We start from the raw sequence: 23,693 nt of genomic DNA, 5'->3' as shown, positions 1-23,693 counted from the left end.
AACGCGGGACCCCCTCGGAGACCGGAGCGCCCGTCAAGTCCAATGGTGCCGGTCCGCATCGCAGATTCGAAACACAGTTTCGAACGCTGAGACGTTGCTCGGAGTTCTCGTTGAATTCTAACGGTGCTCCCGCTGCGCGATTTCCTCCTCAAGCGAACGCTGTGTGAAAATCACTTGACAGGCGAAGACATTACACTTTGTGTGGGAAATAATCATCTGAGCCAACTCATCTTCATAGACAACCGCTCGTCAGTCAATCAAGAACGGAGCGAACAGCATTATTTTCCCCCTCGGGAATGATATCCAGATGATGCGCTACTCAGTTGGAACTATTGTTTTCTTTTACGGTTCTCTTCCCGTAAAACTCCAGAACAGATCAACGACAATCGTTCTCCTCGCGGAATATTCCGACCGAAATCCAAGAAGCCACTAGCGCCAGAAGAAAGCATCCCGGTCCACACTGAGCAAGCCCACGAAAAACCAGGTTCTTGAGCGTCCCTTCCGGAGTCGTGATTCTCTGGACGAAGAATCTTTGGATGAGTTCGAGTTGGCCTCTCGAGCTTGGAGGTTCCGCGAACGGAGGAGTTGGAATTAGATGTGTGAAATTTCCGTCTTGGTGAGGGCACGCCGTGCACGCGGATTTGAGTGAATGCAGAAAATTCGCGCCGATATTCCGCGACGAAAATTTATGAAGACATCGTTCTTCGGGAATTCGCAAATCCTCAGAGGCGACAATCGCTGGAACCCGATGAAAACGGAGACGAAATCTCGCTCGTAAGAAACGGAAACGATGATTGAACGCACGCGTCCGACGAATTCGGCTCGGCACCGTTCGGCTCACGAATCAGCCATCACAGAAGTTGTCTTGTCTTGCTGGCTTGTCGCTCGTTCCGTCGTAGTGGAGGTGCTCGTCGTCGCCGTCACCGTCGTTTCGCGCCCTTGAAAAAATCGCCCTGACAAACTGTAAAGAAAGAGCTGGCTGCTACCCTGCTAATGACAACTGGGAGTGGTTGACTGAGTAGCTGGGTCTGCCGCAGCTCGAGTTGTTTTTTTATATTCTCATTTTGTTTTCTGTTATCCCATACTTTCGCAAACCATCGGAATCCCTCGGAGAGAGAGCGACAGCGAGAAAGCAAACACATAGAATGTGGGAGACTTAGAAGACGTGGATGTTCGAAGACTTTTTCCGTCATCCCGGATCAGAGACGGCACTTCTTATAGGAGATTAGCCGAAGTCAAATTTGATGTGGGATTAAGAGACGGCGAGCTTTCCAACAGATCGGCTTCGGAGTCAGCCTTGATAGGGAGTTCGGCATTCGTGAATGCGACCAGAGTCGAGCCAGAAAATTTGAGCGTGTAATCCGAAGAAAAGCTTGATGAGCGACCCTTGTAGGTTTGGTTCCGTTTTGGCGAGGTGGGACAAGACTCACGCACCGACCGAACGGAATCTTGGACAGCAGTCTGGAACGTAGGCGAAAACCGAGGAAAGCCCACCGGAGGAGTCTCGAGTTTCCTTTCCTCTTTGTTGAGTTTCATCAGCGCGTGCCAGAGAGGCGATCAGAGCAGAGGACTGACAGACAAAACGAGCGGGCGAACGAACACTTACACAGAATATACGCGAGTGAAGGAGTGAATCGCGCGGAGACAAAACTTCACTCAGTTCATCATGGGCTTCCTGTTTCTGGTGGCAATGGATGAATATGCCCCAGCGAAAAGGCCCTGCCACCGCCGAAGAAGTTGGCTCCTGTTAGCCTAACCGAGCCAAATCACTTCGGTTAGAAACAGTTCCTGGATATGACGCGTGTATCTTCCAGGCCAGGTGAAGAAAAGGAAGGAAGAAAAAACAAATGAGAGAAGTCAATCGGCAGATCGCCGGCCAAATGCGAAGCCATCGGAAACGGGAACGAAAACGATAAAAAGATATGCACGGCCGCTCAATTGATTCAACAGCTGTCGGAGACAAATCGAAAGCCATCGATTCCGAGCCAAGTGGTTCGAGTGTGACCACGATCTGGTATCTTGTCGTGTGCCACCACTGGGAGGTGGTCCGACGGCACCGAATTCTGGCGATGAGAGTCACCCGCGGTACATCTCGGATCTTGGTGCGGTTTCTGAAGACGCTCGAATTTCGTAGATGACGATGCTTTCTACATAATTCTAACGAAAAAATAAATCATGAACGACATTTATTGAAGCAATACGCGAAGCGGAGTGCTTTACTCGCGAACGATTTGCTCGAGGCGACCGACCTGAATTGGAGGAGGAACAGACGTTGGAGCTCTAGAAGTTTTCATCCGGCCGCCCGCCCGCCTGCCTGCCCGTCGGTCCGTCCGACCCCCGACAGGCGGAGCGACCGACCGACCGACCATCCTTCCACCAATCCATCTATCCGTCCGCGTTTGACTCTGAAGCGATTTCATTGAGTCGTCGACGTCGACATTCGGCGGTAGCGCCGGTAGGTAGATTGGCTACATATCGCTCTATTGCTCACCGGCTGAGCTGTTCGGTTGACGGTCTCGCTCGCTTCGCATTCTCGCGGGTTTCATCTTGCTCTCCTTATTCCGCATCTGCAGTTGAGGAGAAAAACGTTTTATTGAAACGCCGGTAACTACATGTAATGAAGCGTCGGAAGATCCGAGCATCGGCGAGCATCACCGGCACTTGAAGAGGTTGCGGTGATTTTTGAGCAGACGACGACGAGAAAGACATCACATCACCCATTCATTCGTTTATTCCCGGCTGACTGGTTCATTCAAGATGATCGGTAACCGCCAGAGGTTTTCATCCCGCCAGAGGCATCAAGCTGACTGACTGACTGGCTGAAAGCTCTTCTCATCATCGCTGCTGCTGCTGCTGCTGCTGCTGCTGCTGCTGCTGCCATGAGACGGGAGATATCAAAAAGACGCAGATCAACACACTTGCCGAAAGACGGACAGACGAGCAATAGCTTTTCCCCTCCTGGTCGTCGTCGTCGTCGTCGTTGTTGTCGTCGTCGTCGTCGAAGTGCTAGTAGTTTTTCTTCTTGAGAAGAACAACTCAAATTGCGCCAATTTTCAAGCGCACTCTCGTCGCTCGGAGTCGTCGTCTTCGGCGGCAACATCTTCGGATTCGGCACCAGTAGCGGCGGGCGACATCAACGGTAGCAGCAACAACGACCACGTCGTCGACAACAACAAAAGCAGTAGCAATCACATGATGGTCGACACATCGTGGCGGCTTTTGGTGAAGTAGTTTTCTCCCATTTTATTTTTTCGCCATTCGTAAAAACACATTGTCAGCAAGTGTCGTGCCGCTGCTGCTGCTCATGCCGGCCCATCGCTGCTCCTGCATCGCCGTAACTGATACGTCAAGCGATGTCTTCCGATGGCCGACGAATTCGCCATCGGTCAAATCGTGCGAACAGTCAGTCAGCCAGCCAGCTAGCCAGCCGAACCACCTACCTATCGAGCGGCTGATCTCTGACAGCCGCAGCCAAGGGCCGACTTCCAGAGCCGTGTGGATGGCACGCTCGCGGGACGACACGGATTTCGCGCCGTGGAGCCGGAATCCGAAGCTCTCTCTCGAGTTTCGGGTCGGCGGTAGTCGGGAGGTCCCGCTCATGGAGTTTGATGGCAGCGTCCCCTCACAAGATTCTCAAATCTCTTGATCGACGCGCCTTACGCTCGCCGAGAAGTCTGACTAGGGTCCGGTTAGGATACCGAGGCAAACTCTCGCCGCGCCGTTGCTTGAGACTCCAATGGAGGCGAATTTTCCTCCGGATCAGAATCGGGACGAGCTCGCCCATCAGACTGGCTCGCTGCAAGATGACATCGGGCGGCGTTGAACGGACAACTCGTCCGCTCACGTCTCGGTTTGCCCATGCTTCCGTCGTCGGACTATCTGAAGCTCTCCTCAGATCTCCTCTGACGTCTGTAGACTGGCATCGCCTCGCGTTTTGCCGGAGATCTGGGTATCATTACACGGTTTTCATTCCGTACGCCTGTTCGGAAGTCATCGATTCGTTCAACCTCACGCAACGGCGGCGCGGCTCATGCGATCTGCGCTCCGGTAGATCTGACAACTTTCTAAAGGAAGGCGGTTGATCGAAATGTCGAGAGATTATCTCGACCCGGGTCGAGAACCGCATGTCACGGATGCATGCGTCTCCATGGGTCGATAGAGGGCTCTGTTCTCTCAGTTCAGCTCGGTAAACGCAAGTTCTCAGAGGAGACCGCGTGAGAAGAAAGAACAAACGCTCACGACACCCTCGACAGGAGAGTTCGGCGGCGTGACTTCTTTGGCAGATGTCCTCTCGAAACAGACGGACACAGATTCGAGTTCAACTCCGCGAAACGGAACAGACATAATACGTACTTTACGTCCGCGGCGTTTGCGAGCGGACCGTCCAGTTCCGGACGGTTCCAGACACTCGCCGAGCAAGTTTTGAATGAGGAGACGAAGTCAGCTGCTCGCCAGCCATATTTTCAAAGTTGAAAAGTTGAATGTGGCAAAAGTCAAAAGTCGTATTGTCATATCGCTGCCGCCACCGCCGCCTTTAGAGCCGCTCTCGTGATGAGTACGATCTCCGAGAATTCATCAGATGAGATGTTGACTTGGCTCGGGGCGAGGGACGTCGGTGTCATGGACAAGACAAACCACCAGTGGTCGCTCGCGACTCGACCCCAAACCCCAGGACCCCGTCCTCGGCGCCCGCTCATATGCTTCCTCGAGAGGGTCGAGTGTTAGGAAGACAAAGGCCGCTGCGGGAAATTCAAAGCATCAAATCATCTCGATTCGTTGCTACACAGCCGTTCAAAGTTGAATTTGTGATTGCTGTTGGTTCTGTCTCACGCGCCAGTTAGAAGTAGTTCCGTGTGATTTCGACGATGACGCTTCCCGCTCGGATGAAACTTTCGTGCCTCACACTGTTTACCAGAGGTCCGACAAGACTAATCAAGAAAGTAAAATCACTTTCACTTTGAGAACCCGCCACTCCCCCTCCCCGAATGAAGTTTTTGTCGCAAAGTCCGTTGCTGATTCCTTGCTGCCCGAGATACTCCCGACAGAGCCGGATGTTCCTATGCATCTCTGAAATCAGGGAGTTACGCACGAACTGAAAACTATCGCCAACTCTCCATATTCATTCCTGCCGGTGATTGTGAGGACAATACGTATACGTGACACTCCCGTATGATATGTTCATCTTGAGATATGTTGATTTTCTCTGCTGCTCATTCAATTTTCGTGCTCTCTTCGCCCGGCCGTCGTCTTAAATTGGGACCCATAACTCGGTGGCGATTCCGAGTTCCCCGGTCCCCAGCGCCCCTGCCATCCCGGCCTACGAATTCCTCAGGATGTCCATTGTTTCCACAATATAGATACCGTTTTCGACCTCTCCGTCGAGCTCTCGTCCGAAGAGGCAACTTGAATGAGTCCTACATTCGTATATATATTGCGTTGTCATCGTTGTCGGCGGAGTTTTCTTTCTTGAGTGATTCGCCTCTCTTTGTGCGTCGACGCGTCGTTTTCGTTACCTCGCTCTCAGTGAGCGTATTTTCTTTTTTTGTTCAACTTTCCCTGTTATTGCACAGGGTCATTGTGACGCTGCGCTTATTGAAGTTGCCTCGCATGGCTGTTTACGCTCGAGCATCTTCTTGCAAGCTACCTAGGTAGCCGGACTCCGATCGAGTCGGACAACGGGGACCCTGTCTTGTTTCCCGATGTCTCGGTTCGTCTTGAGCGAGCTCTCTCCTGAAATTGTTTTCATAACCCCCGGTCGTTTTCATTTCTCCTCTCGGTATCTCTGTAACTCGCGCTTTCAAGTTCTCCAGGTGGCTCTTTTCTCTTCCTGTCTATCCTTTGTCGCGCGGCGATGCATTTCTCCGAATGGTCCTGCGTCGACCGAGACGGAATGTCGAGGGTGTTTTGCCATCAACGATGACAACAAAAGATGGAGATGGGGATGTCAACTACGATCCTTTCGGTTTCGTTTCACTTCGCAATGCAGTCCTAATTCTTATAAGACGCGAGAGTTCCTCTCTCGACGCGTGGACGAGCTCTCCCCTCTGTCACCGTGGAACAAAACGGGGAACAGACACAGGAGGAGGGAATCACCCGAAAAGCCGAAGGAGGGAAAATGAACAACAGAAAAGCAACGGTGACGTCGAGGCGCTTCCCAGACGGAGAGATATGATCCCTGTTTAATAGTCAGAAAGTAGACTTGGCCACTTCTCACTTAGTCGACTGCCCATACTTTTCTTGGTCACTTTCTAATACGATGGAAGACTATACGGTGGGAGGATTATGAGCAGCGAAAACTAGCCGCGTCCGTCGACGACGGAGGCCTTGACAGATCTCAAGCCTCCGAACTGACGAGCAGACCCACTCGGTTTTCCTCCAGCTGACGTGTGTTTAGGTTCCGTAATCTCTTTGTTCCTCTTCTTGGTATTATTCTCCCCCGTCTCACTTGCGGTCCTTCCGTTGGCCGTCGAGGGCGAGTGATGGTCGCTAGTCCTCTGACTGCTCATTGTCCTCGCGTCTAAGAAATGATCATCATCAAACTTGTCGCTCAATTCGCTCCTTTGACTTTGTGCGTCGTCACTGGTGCGATCTGCCGACGGGTTTGGACTCTGTTTGATGCCCGAGTCTACGTCTTCCGGGGTCTACGGAACTTCCACCGGAACCCTAGGCCCGGGCAGGAAGTTTTCGAACGAAGTTTGAGAGGAACAGATTTGAGACTCTCGTGAATCCCACATCCCCTTTTTTCTATCTCTCGTCTCTCGCCTCTCGTCGCCGATATAAGATTGCCACACTACGAAAATGGGATCCCGGGGGCAGCGGTACGGTAACCTGAAGATTATCCGCCCGTAGGTCTAAAACCGAGCGATTGCGCGCGGATCGGGGCGCGCAGAAGAAAAAGCGCGCACTTGTCAGCCAGGCTCTTATGGAGTCATCAAGTCCGTTGAGCCGTCTAGTAGTGGGAAACGACGGCTGAACATCTCTTGTGAGGTGTGCGCTCATGTCGGACGTGGCAAGTCGGCGGATTAATCGCTTGGATTGTTTCAAAACAATTATCGAAAACACTTCTCTGTTGAAGATCTGGTTTAACTTCTGAGTTCGCTATGGCAAGCTTCATTGTTGAGTCTCTGGGTAAGTTCCAGCTATTCCCGCCGACGGAGATTAAACCGAAACCCAAATCGTGTGGGAAGCTCAGTTCTATATGTATCAATGTTTCCGCATAACGCCGGCATGCACGTGCTCGCGCGGGAACTCCATATCCCGATACGGCATGGGGTCGTTGTCGGATGAGCGAAAGTTTTTTTCGTCGAAGTCGACGAAGTTCTCCGCGCAACCTCCTCGAATAAGTCATTCGGAAGAATTGCGAACTCGAGCCCGGAAGTGGAATTCGGCTTGGGTATTCAACAATCACGATGATCCAAGTTGCGCGAACCCTCCGTCGCTGTAACGGTGGCAAGCCGGCGGTCTCCAGGCATTATCTGTTCGTGTCGTTCCGCGTCTCAGAGGACCGATACTCCGGTTTGAATTCATGAAAGGGTTACGGAGCGTCTTTTCTCTCTGCGCGACGAGCGACCGGCGAAGGGTGTTGGAATGGATTTCAATTGGCGTCTGAATGTGTTTGATCTCCGTCAGTTTGATCGTCAAAGCGGAGACTCCCTTCTCAAGAAATATGATTGTCGCCAATTTATGGCGGGGAGCCGCTAGATAGGAACGGTAAAAAAATGCCCGGCTTGTTCAATCAGGAACAACAAGCGTCGCGGAGGAGCACGCCTTCTGACGTCGTCGTCAACGTTGGCTTTAGGATCGCGCCATTCTGAATCGGAGGCGACGGCTGCGAGCTCTCCTCATGGCTCGAATGGCTACGACAAGAATTGTTTTTGGATTCATTGTATTCGCCTCTAATTGTTCTAGCGATGAACTGTTTCGGGAATCCAACGCAGAGCTGAATTCAACCTCCTCAATTCCCTCCCGGTTCAGATCCCGAGACATTTTGATGCCAAACTCCGCCGATCCGCTTGTGGGAATTCGGAGCCGAGCGGATCTGATCCGGCAATGTTGACGGTTGACGTGATGCCATGACATTCTCTCGCTAGATTTACTATGTTTATAGTAGGTGTTTATCAATATCTGCTCGCGCGTATCCTTCCGCAACCTTCCACCCCCCAACGAAAGGGCATACGACAAGACCTTCGAAATCCTGGCGAGCTCCCTTTCGAGCTTGAGATCATCTCTCGCTACGCGAATAGCGAATCGTATGCGGGGGGCGTGGGTTCTTTCGGTATTTCTAGTTTCTTCGGATCGCCCTTCCCAGATATTTAGGCACATTTCCTCTGATGGAACACTATCTGGCCGGATGCGTATGTGCCCGGAGGGGATATTTCCCGCTGACTATCTCGTCGCATTTCGAGAAGGAGTTAAAACGGAGCTTGAAGGAGATGAGGATATCGGCTCTGCTGGGATAGGGACTAACGAGGAAGAGACAGGACCAAGTCCTCACGAAACTCGGGATTAGATATCGAGGATAGGAAAGGAGTGCGGACTGTAGTCCTTTCCGTTCTCCGTGGAAATCCTTTTCGTCTCCCTCTTTCCTCCGAGCGGACTCCCATCGGGTTTCCCCGCTTCAGTCTTTCGTATTCTTCGGTTCGTCTTTTTTCAGAAGCGTAATCCCACCCCCAAACCTCCTCCTCTGCTCTGAATCCCGCTGCTGTCGCCGCCGCCGCCACCGCTGTTTCCTCCCTGCCACCCCTCGGTGGATAATCCAGCTCTGTCCGAAGCTCCTCTGCTGGCAGGATAAAAATTTCAGTTTCATAACGTTGGACGTCGTTGAGAACTGCACAGTTTGAGCCGGCACAGAAAGGGATCATCCGGATAAAGCCCACGCGACGCCCTGGGGCTCACTCGTATAGCCGCCACCGCCCCTCGCCGCCCCCGACCCCCCTCCCCTGCCTCGCTCACCCTCACAGCCCTCCAACCTAACTCCTGCGCCAGCATTTCCCAATATCGCCCTCTTCCGACCAGCCATATTCGATTCCCTCCCCTTTCGCAATCGCCTCTCCTGTTGTCTCCCTACCCCCGTCCGGGACTCATTCCCCTAAACCGGAACCCTAACTCCGCGACCGCGGCCGAGTTTAGTGTTATGGGTGGCATGCTTCCCACGGCGCCGCGCGCGAGATTATTCTCCACGGTGTTTCAAGGAGTTTCTATCGAAGAGAACAAATGCGATTTCAACGATCCTTACCTACTACACAGCACTACTAGTCGGCAATCTCGCGACGCATATAGTTTATGGTCATGCCTGAGCGGAGATCTCGGGGCTCGCACCCAGATCGAAGAGCCATGATGCCTCATTGAGACGGTTCATCATCCGCGTAACAGATTAATCGGTTATCCAAGCGTCTTCCTGTTGAGGCTGAAATTCCCCATGGACTCCATTCCGTATATTTTCCCATGGACTGTTCCGTTTGTCGGAGAGAGCTTTTTTTACGCTTCAAGCACACGACGTACTTGAGTTCCAATTTGCGGTGTCGGTACTCCACCCGTTGCCGAGATTGCTCGCTTGGCTTTGGCTTCGAGCGAATCTGAATCACAATTGTCCGCCGACCGCAACTGTCACTGACACCGATACTCACTCCGTCAGTCAGCTGGTCTCACGAATCAGCTGTCTAGACAGCAATGGGAAGAAGAGCGGCATCTCCCGAACAAGAAGGAGTACTAAACTGTGCAGTCCTTTGTTGTGTACGCGGCTTGAGGGAGCGACCGCCGAAGGTGGGACCATCGAGTCGCTCGAGAGTGTTCTACGCTGCTCTACCGAACTCATCCCGACGACGAACAAACGCTGTTGTAAACCTCAAGGACTTCACAGCAGGATGTAGCGTTCCCATCTCGTTCTGACTCTCTCGTCGTCTTGTTCCCCTGTTTTGCACTGGCGCTCCCCCTCACTCTGGCCGGCGAATTCGCTCTGCTCTTTGATATGACTCAGATTATCCCCGAGCAGCGATGCAAAAGCTTCATTTTGAGTCAATGAGGCAGGCGCTCGCTCCACTATGAACTACGCCGCCGCTATCAGTTGCTAGCACCCGCGACTAAAACACCCTCCACCCGCCGATGCCGCCACTCGACTCGCGCTTGACAACCACGGCGGCTACGACGAGCTCCGCTGCTGCATCCACTCCTGGCATCCGCATCGTCGTCGTCCTGCTCCTGGAGCGCAACGACAAAACATGCATGAAGCCCACACCGTGAGAGGTCATCATCGGCGCCGCGATCTCCTATCAGTCAGTCAGTCAGTTGTTCACTCACTCGCTCGCTCGCCGGAGTGTCCCTACAGAAGAACGCAGCGAGCCCGGGCGAGCCCAGTTCTCCTGTTGGACCGGCACCGAATGACCTGAAGTTGTGCGGTCCGCGCGACTACGCAGGATCGTCATCAATATCAACTACGGCGCTCTTGTTGATTAGTTCTTCGCGGGCTACGTCACTCCGGCGCGGTCTCGAAATGTCGAGAGCCCAGGAGGCCAGCAGGATATCTGCTCCTCTCTCTTCCACTCTCGCACTATCCGCGCTCCTAGCCCGCTCTCCTCGTCGCTACTCACTCTGTCGTTAGATCCTGACTCATAATCCAGGGTATGATTGACAAGCGGCAGAGGAAGACAATGCTAGCGCTCCGGCCGAGCGACCGGCCGGCCGGCTGGATTATTCAACTCTTATCCTCCCGGCGGTGTTCTAAGACGAGCCGTCACTTTCGATCCAATGGATTCAGCCATCCGACCAAAGTCGGACTCTTACGTTAGAAGCCGGTCAGGCGCTTGCTGCTCGCGCCTAACGAGGTCTAAAAGCTTCGAGGGAAAGCAAGCCGGCGAGCCGAGGACATCGTCATCGACGTCGTCGTCTTTTTCCCCGTCGCGTCGTCTTGAAACTTCTCTCGGAACGACGCTTTTTCGAACAGGCGATTAAGTTACGAACAACTGCTCTGACATTCATTTCGTTTACTGTCGAAAGCAATCACGTGCGCTCGCGTTGAGAAATGCCCGCATCATTTTTAAGTAAAGCCCGTCTTAGACCCATCCTCTCGCTCACGCAGACTCTCGAACGCTGCTCTTGAATCGATGCCTCGAGTCGAGTTCCGTCGCTTCCTTGAATCCACTCATCGCGGGAATTCCTGATTTTCTTTGTCTCGGTCAGGGGAGCCGATCTCCATTTCGATGTGGTATATATTAGTCGCAGTAACTCATCGAATGCGTCCTTCCTTGCAGGAAAACCAGCCGTGCCCGTTCACTGTGTCGTCGAGCTGAGCGGGGCCGCGTGTCAAGAACTGGGACAACCGAGTCAGGAGCCCAAAGTCATCACAGATGGCTATGCGATCCTTCCGTCGAACACAACTCTCAATAATTTGGTGTCGATAGCACTAGAGAAACTCGGAATTTATGGCGAGGCCACGCCAGCGAGAGGTATGTACCCCTTCCCTGATCCAAGATCTTCCTCGCGGCTTTCAGATTTCCATCAAAGGCGGGGAGAGATACAAACTTCACTATAATGTATCCATCATCCACGACTTCGGAGCTGGACAGTGGTGGGCCAGTATTCGGGGAGCTTTGGTCACCTCGTTATATGATCCGAAATCTGATGATCGGGGTCCCATTGTTTTGTGAGGAGTTGATTCTGCTCCACTGAGTTAGCTTTTTGGATGAATTGCTCTGACAGGCAGGCGGGCTGGTGTTAAGCGAATGAGCGCACGATCTGCCGAAGCGTCCGACGACTCCAGGAACCACTCGGCTGGTCCCTCAGTCAGTCAGACAGTCAATCGTTGCGTCGGTCGTAGGGTTTCTGCTGAGGATTAAGAGAAACAACATACAGAAGCATCTAGCGATTAAGTCTAACTAAGCTCTGAGCCTACACACGATGAACAGCGGAGTGAGCCCGGGATCCGTCCAGGCGAACCTGTGTCGCTTGTTTTTATCGAAGGTTTCGTTTTGCAACGGCCCCCTCAGAGGGACCTGGAAACCTCGATGTGTCCCCAGACTTGTTGCGCTCGTGAATATTTTCAGCTTCAGTCGAGGTACATTTGTGTTAATATGAGAGTCGGTGCGTCCGGGGGATAAATAGTCGTCGATAGGCAGTCGGCTCCGAGGGTTTGCTAGGCCGACGGGTTGGCGGAGAAATCAGCGAAGACGTCGCTACCGACAACAGCGTCTACGTCCAACTCTCCGAAAACGAAGGCGAGATGCGACTTCGACTTCATCCCCCTAGGGATTACGAGATAAGGATAATCTTGTTTCGAAGACAGTGCTCCGGTTCTCGCTGCCCTGATTCAGCGTGACCCAGCAAAAACGTCGTGTGCCGTCGTGAGGGTATATCTTCGAAAGCGCGGGCAACGTTCCATATTTTGAGCCTGATGTGTAACTTCCCTGTTCTGTCTGTGAGCTACTCGTATCGCGCATCGGCCGTGGAGTTCTATCGGGGAGATGGCCGAGTGTGGACGCGAGTTCACCGCGTGTCGCCGCATCACCCTCTGGAAATTTGGGCGAGTTGAGCGACGCGAAATCCTTCGACGGGAAGCTAGCCGGCCGGCAAGCAGGCAAACCGGCGGAATGAAAGACAAACGCACCGACGCCGACGGGGCATGTCCGTCGGGACTCACGACGAGCTCCGAATTGACTCGATCGAAAACAAGCCTACATGTATCCGGCGTCAGCAGCAGCTTTTGGTTGCTGCAGTTGTCTACAGCTGGTCCGAAGTTCTGGCACGGCGTACGCGAGCACGGCAGGTTATCTACATTGTAGCGCTCACGACAAAACACCCCTCGGGGATGCAGCTTGCTGGCTCGCTTTCCGGAGCAGCTTCAAAAGCATAAGCCGAGCCACTATCGATAAAAACAAAGCTCATTGTATTTGTTGTAGACGTCGACGCTTTCGCTGCCGCCGACGCTAAGGCCATACGCAGGTGAAACAGCAGGTGCAGAGCTGTTAAGCCATCTTCAAACGGCGCTCACCAATACCAAATCAAACCCGAGCCTCGACCTAGAGGGAAAAAGATGCAATGAATCCAGGGACAGGCGCGACTCCGTCCGATTACTGCGTAGCAGAGATTCCCGAGCTGTTCGTAGGCGTGTGAGAGAATGGTAACCTTCCCGAGGCCGGCGAGCCCCGCTTCACGTTATCAGCACGAGGTTGTTGCTGGGAGCATGAGCCCCCGGATTCCTCCCACGCAGACAAGTCGCACATGAGTCCGACAATGGGCTGGACTTCTAAATACATGAAGCGGATATTGGAACTTCCGTGTGAATCATTATCCGAGCTCTGGATCCGGAGCTATCATATGAGATATCGACTATGACGTATGGGCGCTCCTCGGTCGCAAGCTCCGCGCTAGCAGACAACACCGACTACTCGTCGAGGATGGAGAGCGGAAGCTTATCCTGTGGCATGGAGCGGGCCTTCGGTTCTTTTTCGTACTTTAATCTCTCTAGCCGGAAAGGCTGTACAGCTCTACTACAGGGAGAGTGGTCCTCTGAAGCCCCTTCTCCGACGTCCCTACCCCTCTGCCCCGCCCCATCGCCCACTCGAGATTCCCCGATGAACTCCCCCTGCCTTTCAATGCAGAACTCCTAATCCGGTTGCTCTTCGCTCAGCCTACCCTAGGCCCGACGAGCGTTCTTTGTGACAGCCGATTCTACACTCTGAATGTGTTAGTGTGCCTCCTGCTTTGGTTTTCGAGTATCAGGCAGGTGAGTTGTCCGTGAGTTTACCCGGATGGGTGGTCGGGAAAGATTTTGTTGTCTCCGAGTTGGTTCGTATCGTTGGCTAGACTTCACCCCCCCCCCCCCCGAAACACTAGCTTCGATAAATGCACTCAAGTACCCCACCGAACGCGTGAGTTTAGTCGTGGGTGTCGGTGTCGTCGTCGTCGCAAGTGGCCGAGGAACCACTAGAAATTCAATTCTGATGCATGAATAAATGAATTTTGATCAGGAATTTACGGCCTTGTGAAACATTCCATGGGCGCGGATGGTCTCGCACACGTTATTTCGGTTCCATGCCGCTAACGAAGCTGCTTCCTTATGAATGCGCCATGTAGAACAAGCGGCGTGATGAGCCTGGTCGCATGCGTCTTTTCTCATACGAGGAATCGTCGCTCATGGAATTCGCCGAAGGACCATCGCCGACCGACCCCTTGCGAAGCCCCAGCAGAGTAGGCGCACGTACCCAATGGAACCCTTCGCCTCACAGGACCGTTGTTGGCCGCTCGTGCGCCCGCTTGTCTGCGTTCCCATTTCTCTCTATCCACCCCTGGGGGCCGTTTTAGTTTATTCGCAACGTGCGCGCTTCGCGCCGACCCCTTCCTCGCTCGGCTAAAAGAGGATTATCCCATGTTTGTTCCCCAGGATGGATCCCGTAGTACCCTGCGCGTGGCAAGCCGAGCTACCCTTGCCCCCATCTCCGGTGGGGCTTTGCGACATGCAGAGAGAAACTGCTGGTGGAACTGTTTGGCTGAATGCCTAGCGAGCGGACTCGCTGAGCTAGTCGAGGGCTGAGCTTGCTCTATAAAGGCTTTCTGTATAGAGGCTTTGAAGTGAATGCTTAATCCTTCCCGGTTTAGAGAATGGCGGGCCAGATATGTATGGATGAATGTACCGCAGTCAGCTGTGCGGTGTAATGCCTATGACAAGAGCTTGCGACGTTAATAGCGGTGTCCCCGTCTCAAACGATTGGTGGGCAGCAGACTCCGGAAACTCGTCCCTTTCCCCCTCCCGACCAGAAGATGATCTCCTCAACCTCGGACAGCGAATGGCGATCGGGGGGTTTCCTGACGCTCGGCGTCTGTGAGCTCCTTGCGATGCGATACCTTCGATCATCGACGCTGTATTTTCTAACAGGAGATGGTAGGCATGGACATCTGATTCGGTACGCTTGGCGTCTCGGTCGGGAGATGGAACGAGGGGAGTTCGGGAAGAAATGAGATTTCCCGAATGGCGCTGAGCATGGCCTGCAATCTCCAAACTCGGAAAACCGTCATGGCCCGTCGACGGACAAATCGATGAATAACAATGAACGGAGACGACGTGTTCGGTGAAGAAATCCAATGGAACTCTTCACTATTCCTTGGGTGACGTTGACAGCTAATTACTACATTTTCTCAATCTTATATTTGCTCTGGTCGTCCGTTGTCGTTCGTATAAGCAGGCAGGAGATTTCCATGGAAGAAAACGACATATCGCAGGTGGGGCCCGAATGAAATTCGGAGAGATCGAAAAAGCTCAGCACCGACGACCGTGAAGGGCGAGGGGTACGACGACGACGAGTACGAGGAATACTACTCTACTGTCAGCCGGCCAGACAGTCAGTCAGGCAGGCAGGCAGGCGGGCAAGCAGCAAGTCAGACAGGCGGCAGGAGAGATGGACGGACTGATCGGTTGTCATTCGGAAAAGTTTCATAATTTCTCCGAAAGAAACGCCAGAGTATTGTTCGTCTTTTTCCCTTCTTCATCTCCAAGTGATGATGAGCGTCAAAGAAGAAGCAGGCCGACTCGAAGGTTCAGGCGGGAGAAATCAGTGAGGGCTGGAAGGGGGACGGGGAGAAGGGAATACGAGGGAGCAGAAGGCAGCCTTCCTTTACACCACCGTTAAAGATAATACCTCATAGAAGAGTCGTTCTCTTTCTCCCACGCACACCTCAATTCCTCCTCTCAAAAATCCTGATTTTGATCCTTCTTCCGCGAAACAGCAAATCGGCACAATTGTGATTCGCATCGAAGAACTGAGCACCTCTCGCTTTCTTTTGCCTCATGTCCTCTTAGCATCTCTCACTTCTTTCCCCCAACGCTACCCCCCCCCCCCAGAGCCATTGAGCTCCGCAGTCCCCCCGGGCGCGGGAGCAGACCGGCATGGTCGGGACGGGTTGATGCCAGTGAGAAGCCATCGAGAAATCTTGCGAGGATAAAGTGCAATGGCAACACGATTTCAGCGACGAGGTTAGACGCTCCGTCGTCCTCCTCCTTCTCCCGCCTGATTCAGGGATGCGCTTTCGCGCCGCATTTGTGTTTTCGCAAATTCCGAGTCACAGCGGCGACGGGAGCGCAGCGAGAACAAATGATGCGCGAGGATTAAGAATTATGCTCTGTCAGCGAATTCCTGCTTCTGAGACAATGCATATTCGGCGGCTGCGGAAGCAAATCTGATGAAGACGACTGTTATCGGTATCTCTTGGGTTATTGGCTGAACATCTTGGATGATTCGGAAATGCGACGATGAGCCTGATCCCGCTCCTACGGTGTTGCGGGGAAGAGGAATTCCCCGCGCCGTGAGACATCCGGCATATTCTCGGCGGGCTTTTTCATTCGCGGCGAATTCCCCAGATTTTTCATCGACGATCGCGCCGGGACTGTTCATGATCTCGAGTCGATTTGAATGAAATCGCAGTTCGAGAATTCCCGGAGGGAACCCGCAAAACGCACAGTCACTCCGTCAGTGACAAAAATGAGATCAGTTCGAAATGATCCCAGTGAGAGAACGTAACGCGCGAATTCTCCGAAATCATTTGCTGGAGGTAGCAATCGAGTCCGGGCTTGTTATGCAGATTTAACGAAGTGTTGCTTCTCTCTGTTAGTGATTGTGCGCGGATTTTTTCTCTCGCTCGCTCTCTAGAACACGACATTCACACCAGCTGGACGGTGTCTGCGAACGTCTCTGACAAGCGAATCAGAGTATTTTCCTATTACCGGCTCACTTTGCAGAGTGCCGCGAGACCGCGAGCACACGTGTTTTATCCTTGTGAGCTACCCACGAAAAACCGCACAAAACATTTGCAGAAATCACCAACACTTTGCGGCGGTTGCGGTGGAGTCGGGGTTTCCGAGAATCGGAACTGCTCGAGAGATGTAGCAACACAAGCGATGCGGACGGGCTCGGGGTTCCAACAGCATGATCTTGGAAGTGATTCTGGAACTTGATCACGTTAATTTTGGCCAATCATCGGAACCTTCCCCGCAGGATCCGCGAATGCGTTCGTTCGGAGCATTTGACGAGTTGAACCAATCGATAGATTTCATCGAGCCGCACCGAATCGAATCGGAAAAGCGTTATTGAACTACGCATCGAGATCGGACGCCGCGCCGCCGAAGAAAAAGCGAAAAATTCGTACCCGAGCACTTCGGTGTTCCCAGGAGCAGCGAGCGAAGGAGCTCGCGAGCCAACGAACGAGCTCGCTTCAGAAGTCGACATCCGAAATGTTCGAATAGTATCGCGTCAAGCGGATCGGGGATCATCCGGTCCGCTTCGGCCTACTATGGAAGGGAATTAACGTAAGCAGGATTGACAACGTTAGAACAAAATGAAGAAACCTTGGAAGAAATGCGCTTCTTGCCGCCCGCCGCCGCTGCTGCTTTCGTTCGTTCGTTCGTTCGGTTGGTCGGGCGGTCTTTCGGTCGAACGCTGAAGATACACCGCGACGGCCGCTCGCCCGCTCGCTGCCGCTATCTCCGCGGATTTGCTTAATCTGCAACGGATTTAGTCGCGGAGCGCGGGCCAGAATCACGTCACAGGAGATGAAATTCTCTCGTTCTTATTCATGCAGAAATTTCATACAGAGAATGATTCCATCGAACTGTGGGTTTTCGCTTGCGCGGATCGGTCTCCGGTTCCCGCGTATGCATCACTTCGAAGTGGATCGTAAGTCTCCATGCGATATCGGCTCAACTGTCCAGAAGTAGAAGATTATTTACTCGGAACCGAACGCCAGTAGAAGTCTGACGAACTTCTGGTGTATTCAAATGAGCACCAAATCTGAAATTATTCGAGTGCGCGTAGGCGTGAGGGCCCGGCCCAACAAACGCCCGTTTCGGGAACGTCTCCAGGAGAGTTTCCGTGGAAAAACGCATTCCGCAATCCCGTTGCGTTATGCCTAAGTAGTGGGGATTGTTCCTTAATCTTCCGGACCCCATTTTTGAATGTTTTCTGGAGCCATTTTTCCGTAAATGAGTCTTGAGATCATACGGTAGCCGTAACATCGATCCGGATATCGGGACGCCGAGCCGATCGAACGAGTCGGGCATGATTTAAAGCGATTAGAACGTGCTTCCCGGACTTAATCCGCTCAGAATCCGAGGAGACCGTCTGACGCAAAGCACACGTCGTGATTATTGAACTGAATTCGGTAACTCGAACGCAACTTTTCTGTTCCAGGCGCACTACAGATCAAGAACTGGAAGCCTCTCGGACTGGAACAAATAACCGAGAACCTAAATAGCGCAACAGTCGGAGAGATCCTCTCAGATCTTGGCCAACTGGTTACTCTGAGAATAACTTTACTAAGGTGAGTGATTGGACCGAATCTGGCGGGTTTGACGCGGAATTGAATTCGAAATCTATATCCATCTATCAGATCAGTAGGATTAAATACGAGATCCGACAGATTTTTCCGTATCGAGGCCCGTGCGGTGCCAGGATCGATACCGGTATATTTCCGTCCAGGAATTACGCATGACGAATGATTATTATTCATTATCCCGAGAACTTTTTCTTGCGTGTCATTAGTCTGACTTGGGCAGAGATGCCGAGCACTCGACAGAAGGAATTCTTCACAAGCCCACGCGATTTTCTCACGAGAGTCGATAAATATGAAATCCAACTTCACAATCTGAGAGGTGTTATTTACCGGAAGGAGATTGGGTCGCGCTTCGAATCGGGGGAAGCATCGCTCATTTCAAAACGCAGCAGGATCGATTCCATGGACTTCCAAAAGTCTAATGTTCTTCGTAATTGCAGCTTGCCATCGATGGAGAATGAGCGACCTGAAGAGTCGGCGATTGCGTGCCAAACTGTGAAAAGGGTGAGTTGTGCCAAAGTGGTCCACTACGTGTTTCGTATGTTTTTCTCGCTGCCCCCTCCGTATCGGACCGCTCGTCCGAGAGGCCAGAGACGACGTGTTTGTTTTTGGGTTTTGGGTTCACGGCGAATCGTCTGGTTGACAAAGACAGGCACTGCTGTCGGCGCTCGCAAACGATGAAGTATGGCGCTCGGGTCGCAAAGGGGTCAGAGAAGATCCTAGCAAAACGAATGAGCGACCTCAAGTTTTGAGCGAGCTTTTTGAAGGATTAATCGGTCCACATTGCGTGAATCTGTGCCGAACTTTCACCGGGACGGAGAAGAGTGCTCGAGGAGGAGAATCCAGAGGAGCCTCCTCGTCGAGGACAACAACGGCGACGGCGACAGCCAGGAGTAGGTATTGCCGAATCTGCTCCCTCCCATCTTCGTAAAGCAAGGAAAATGTGGGTGTATCGGGATCGGTGACGGCAGCCATGGTGACGGCACGGGGCAGTGGAGCGAGTGGAGCCGGCTTGAAAAAGTTTCGAGCGTAGTCAGTCCCGTTTATACTTCTTCATAGTCCTCTTCGTTTGGTACGGTATAGCCGTCGTTTGTCGTCGTCGTCGCCGTCGTCGTTGTCTTTCTCTTCTCGGTAGAGATATGGCTTACAGGTACTTAGTAACTAAGCCTCCTTAACATGGTTGGCGATCATAATTATCTACACGGCACAGGGAAAGAAATATTGCTATCAACGAAGACGAAGCCGCTGCCGCCGCTCTCCCTTCACCCACCGTCTCGTGTTCTCCTTCTTCTGCGTTGCTCCTGGCTCTTCTTCATATAATCTTTAATCCGCAAAAAATGATGAAGAACAGGACGACAACGCAGCGGCGGCAGGCAAGCAGATTGGCGGACCAACGGGCGGGCTTAATAGTCTTGATTAGCTTCACGGACCTCCTGGAAGTCCTGACCAACCGACTCGGTAGCTGGCGCTGAATCTCTCTTGTTAAATTCTGAGCCGGGTTGCTATCGACGCAGCCGGGGGAGCGGCTCCTTTCTCGTCTGGCTGCCCCTCCTGAGCCCCTCGCTTGTATCAGCCTGTGGCGTGGTCCATGTGCCGTGAGCCGGGAGTCTCCATATTATTTTATCCTCATCTCACTCCTGTCATCATCTTCGCCATAATCGTCTCGCTCGTCCTCGGTCGGTCGCGATGGCTGGACTCGACGCAGGTACAAGGGCTTTGCTTTGAGCTCCCAGCGAACTCTCTCGCGCCTCCTCCCGTGGAAACCGCATCCCCAGGATATGGATGATATCCTCGATTCCTCCAGATCTTGCGGATGGGAATCCCGTGTGCATATGCGGGGTGCTGCCTCTCGATATCACGGAATATCCGCGCAACTTGTGCCAAAGACTCAGAGGGGAACGAATGCGCTTTCCACGCTATTTCGGATGTCGAAGAATTCTCGAATAATATCGAATGATTACCCCGTGTACCTATTTCTGCTTCATCCGAATGCCAAATCGTATCTCCAAGCTACGTCCTGTGGTGGTGAACTCACCCAGCTAGTAACGGCATTGGTGGCTCTGGCGGCGATGATCAGGGCCATTTGGGCCGGACGCTGCTCACTAATCGCCCGCTGGATAATTTGCTGATTATCTCGAGCATACGCTCGCTCGTGCCAAAAGCGGATATTGGAAGGGATCTGTGGCTGCTTTCCCGCGATCAGACGGGATCCAGGCGTTCGGAGCGCGTCTTGCGCGTGTCGCGAATCATGCCTCTTCCAGAAGAAACGTCTGATCTGCCACGTGATCTTCGGGAGCGTCGTGTCGCAGTCGGCGAACGCGACGACGGGGATAATGAAACGGCACGCTTCAAAGCGGGCTTCGCGGAAGGACTGGAACAGAGACGGGTGGTGGCGGTTTAAGCATGCTAATAAATTTTTTCTTCACTTCATACATTAAGCTGATCAAGGAGAAGACTTACCGAGGAGATCCGTTCGTCGGCTCGGCCGCCCGCCGACCGCTCGTCGGGCAAAAATCGGCGACTCAGTCAAGCAGCTTCGTCTTTAGCGTTCTCATCTCGTGCGTGTGTGATAGAGAGGGAGATCGTGTTTTTTTCTCATATTTTTTTTGTATCGAGAAGGAAAAAGAGGTTCTTGAAATAAAACCATCCGAAGGCTAGCGAGATAGAATGGCGGTAGCGGGGGCAAGACTGACTGAGAGGGATCGACGATGAAAGCCGCCGTAATGAATTTAGCTTCGTCAAAGATCCGCTTTGAGCTCTAAGGTCTTTGAAACTCCTTGAGGCCCAGCGGAGAAAAATGAGGACCAATTTGCGTACGATTCAAATGCTACACTCGAAAGGAGAACAAGCTGTCAGGGATTAATCAGTTTTCTGTTTCCATTCTCCCTCCAGGAGGAATTAGCTTTACCCGAGGAAACGGCAAGCGAAGACCTGAAGGAATCGTCAGCTCGAGATCTCAGCTCCAAAGACCTGATGATACTCAATCAGCTGCTCAACAAGCAACAGCACCAACAGCAGCTACAGCTCCAACAGCAGCAGCAGCAGCAGCAGCAATCGCCTTTGCAGCAGCAGCAGCAGCAACATCAACAGCAGCAGAAATCTCGACATTCGACGGATCGTTTCGCGAACCAGCTCCTCATGAACGCTGCGGCGCTTCAGAACCACATGCAGATCACGGAGGGCATGCCGGTTTCGTTCGGAAAAGCAGCTGAACTCTTCAGTAAGTCTCATTGTCCTTGGTTCCGAGTGAAGTTCCAAGAGAGCTCTCACTTCTACGTGTGAGGGTCGGAGATTTCTAAGGAGGTCTCCTCTTTTTCAGACAAAACGACAATCACAGAAAATGGTGTTTCTGATTCGATGTATCAGACACTTCTACAATCTTTCTCTTCAACCACGGATAAACGAACACCTTGCGGCTCCGCAATGTTTTCACCGGAACGACGCGATGAGATATTGAGAACGTTCATCGAGAACGCTCCCAAGCTCTCGCAGGGTCCAGGAGCAGCTCTGTCTGCTCACCTTGTGTCGCGGAAACGGCCAAACGAAAACGAAGTGCTCGACTTCAGTACCACACCAAAACTAAGCAATAATCTAGCGTCGCTAGCAAACAGCAACACGACCAACGGAGTGACCAAGTTCGACGACGAGAAACTCCACGCCAACAAGCCGAGGGTAAGTGTTGTGCCCAAGTGCTCCCGGGGTTGCGGGCCGTAATCCGGGGATACGGCTCCAGCCGAAAGCCGGAGCGCAGTCAGCCCGCTCGGAAACCGTCACGCACGGCTTGCCGGTCTCTGGGCTGTCTCGCGCTTCCAGCTCCATGCATACTCCTCCCCCCACCATGCTGATTCGATGTGATCTTCCTTCCTCAGGTTCGGACCACTTTCGATCCAGAGACGGAGGTGCCACAGTTGCACGCGTGGTTCCAGAAGGACCAACACCCCACACGGGCCCAGATTCAGGACTATGTTGAACAGCTGAACGCCGCTCGTCTCGCTCTAAATCGGGACAAGCTGCTCAATGTTAACAATGTGGTGTATTGGTTCAAGAATGCGCGAGCCGCTTACAAGCGTCGCCGTCTCCAGGAATCATCTGCCAACCATCTAGCGTCCGTCTCGAGCTTGGACAAGCTCGCATCGGCACACTCCCCGAATTCGATGCGAGGTGACATGGACAGCGAACACGAGGCCAGCGTTTCCCCTCCCCCGGCCAGCAACGGCAACAATAAGCTGGTGCCGATGTCGCATACGAGTCTGAACGCCGCGTTGCAGGCCGACGAGGCGGCAACGCCTCTCCTGGACAAGTGGAAGGAGTTCGAGTACCAGCGACGGCTAGCCGAAGCTCAACGTTGGCAGCACCTGGCGGCAGTGATGCGCGCCCAGCAGGCCCAGGTCGCTCACCAGACCCTCGACCTGAGCGTGAAACCCGTCAAGGTACAAAGTTGTTCTAGCGAGGCCGAAAACGACAGCGCCGACTCGTCGAAGGAGGGCTGCCACGCTCGTAATGAAAGCGATGCCAGCGACGACGACGACAACGATGCCTGGGAGAACCGAATAGCCAACGCCCAGGCCTCGAGTCTCGCGTTGTACGGTGCCGGAATGTACAGTAATGTCGCGATGCCAGTAGTGCCATTCCAGTCGTCGGGGGGGATTAACGTCAATCCCAACGCACAGCTTGAGGCTAGCGGCCGTAAGCGGAACCGCACTTTCATTGATCCCGTGTCCGAAGTGCCGAGGCTGGAGCGATGGTTCAGCGATGTGACCACCCATCCGCATCACGCTCAGATCGAGGAGTTTACGGCCGAGCTCAATTCGATGGAATACCGCCAGAAATTTCCCAAACTCGAGCCCCGGAACGTGCAGTTCTGGTTCAAAAACCGCCGGGCTAAGTACAAGAGGATCGAGAAATCCGCCAATTCCTCCATGGAGACGACAGTCACGTCCTAAAAGCCTTCCGGAAGCCGCCCCTCCCGCCACAGCAGCAGGATCAGTGAGCACCTCGTTTCCTTCTCCTCGTCGGCCTCCTCCCTTCCGCGGTCGCGTCCTCGGTGAAACAGACGTCGGCCGAGCTGGGAGGCGATTCGATCAATTCGAGAGCGAGTGAACTAGGCCAGTGAAGTGCCCACTAGCCGGGGGAATCGGTCCGCTTGAAACTTTGCCGACACTCGCCGCCGTAAGCCTCGACTCCAGCATCGAAAAATCGTTGACGGGATCCCCATTCTTTGTAGTGCATCGCAAGCCGCCATTTCCGGGACTATGGAGAAATTGGAGTCGCCGAGAGTCCTCCCCGTTCGCTTGAATTCGCTTGAGCATCGGAGACGACGTTGCGAAGTAAAACAAGAATGGTCTCCTCTTTTCTTCTCTTCGACGAGATGGACTTCCCTC

At 53.1% G+C, this 23,693-nt stretch overlaps 1 protein-coding gene across 1 annotated transcript in view; it reads left to right on the top strand.

Moving 5' to 3' along the window:
• The window catches only part of LOC108864055 (uncharacterized), a 28,250-nt gene extending 4,995 nt beyond the window's left edge, over positions 1-23,255 (top strand). Inside the window, exons 3-8 of the mRNA XM_029111055.1 lie at positions 11,247-11,441; positions 18,171-18,300; positions 18,753-18,816; positions 21,205-21,501; positions 21,616-21,984; positions 22,182-23,255. Coding sequence (XP_028966888.1) covers positions 11,247-11,441; positions 18,171-18,300; positions 18,753-18,816; positions 21,205-21,501; positions 21,616-21,984; positions 22,182-23,255 — 2,129 coding nt within the window. The remainder of the gene's footprint in view (positions 1-11,246; positions 11,442-18,170; positions 18,301-18,752; positions 18,817-21,204; positions 21,502-21,615; positions 21,985-22,181) is intronic.
• The last annotated feature ends 438 nt before the right edge of the window (positions 23,256-23,693 follow it).

This window comes from Galendromus occidentalis, unplaced genomic scaffold, assembly GCF_000255335.2.
Source record: "Galendromus occidentalis unplaced genomic scaffold, Mocc_1.1 scf7180000077213, whole genome shotgun sequence".
NCBI lineage: Eukaryota > Metazoa > Arthropoda > Arachnida > Mesostigmata > Phytoseiidae > Galendromus > Galendromus occidentalis.
Note: the sequence above shows the minus strand (reverse complement) of the source record. Positions and strands in the feature narration are given on the sequence as shown.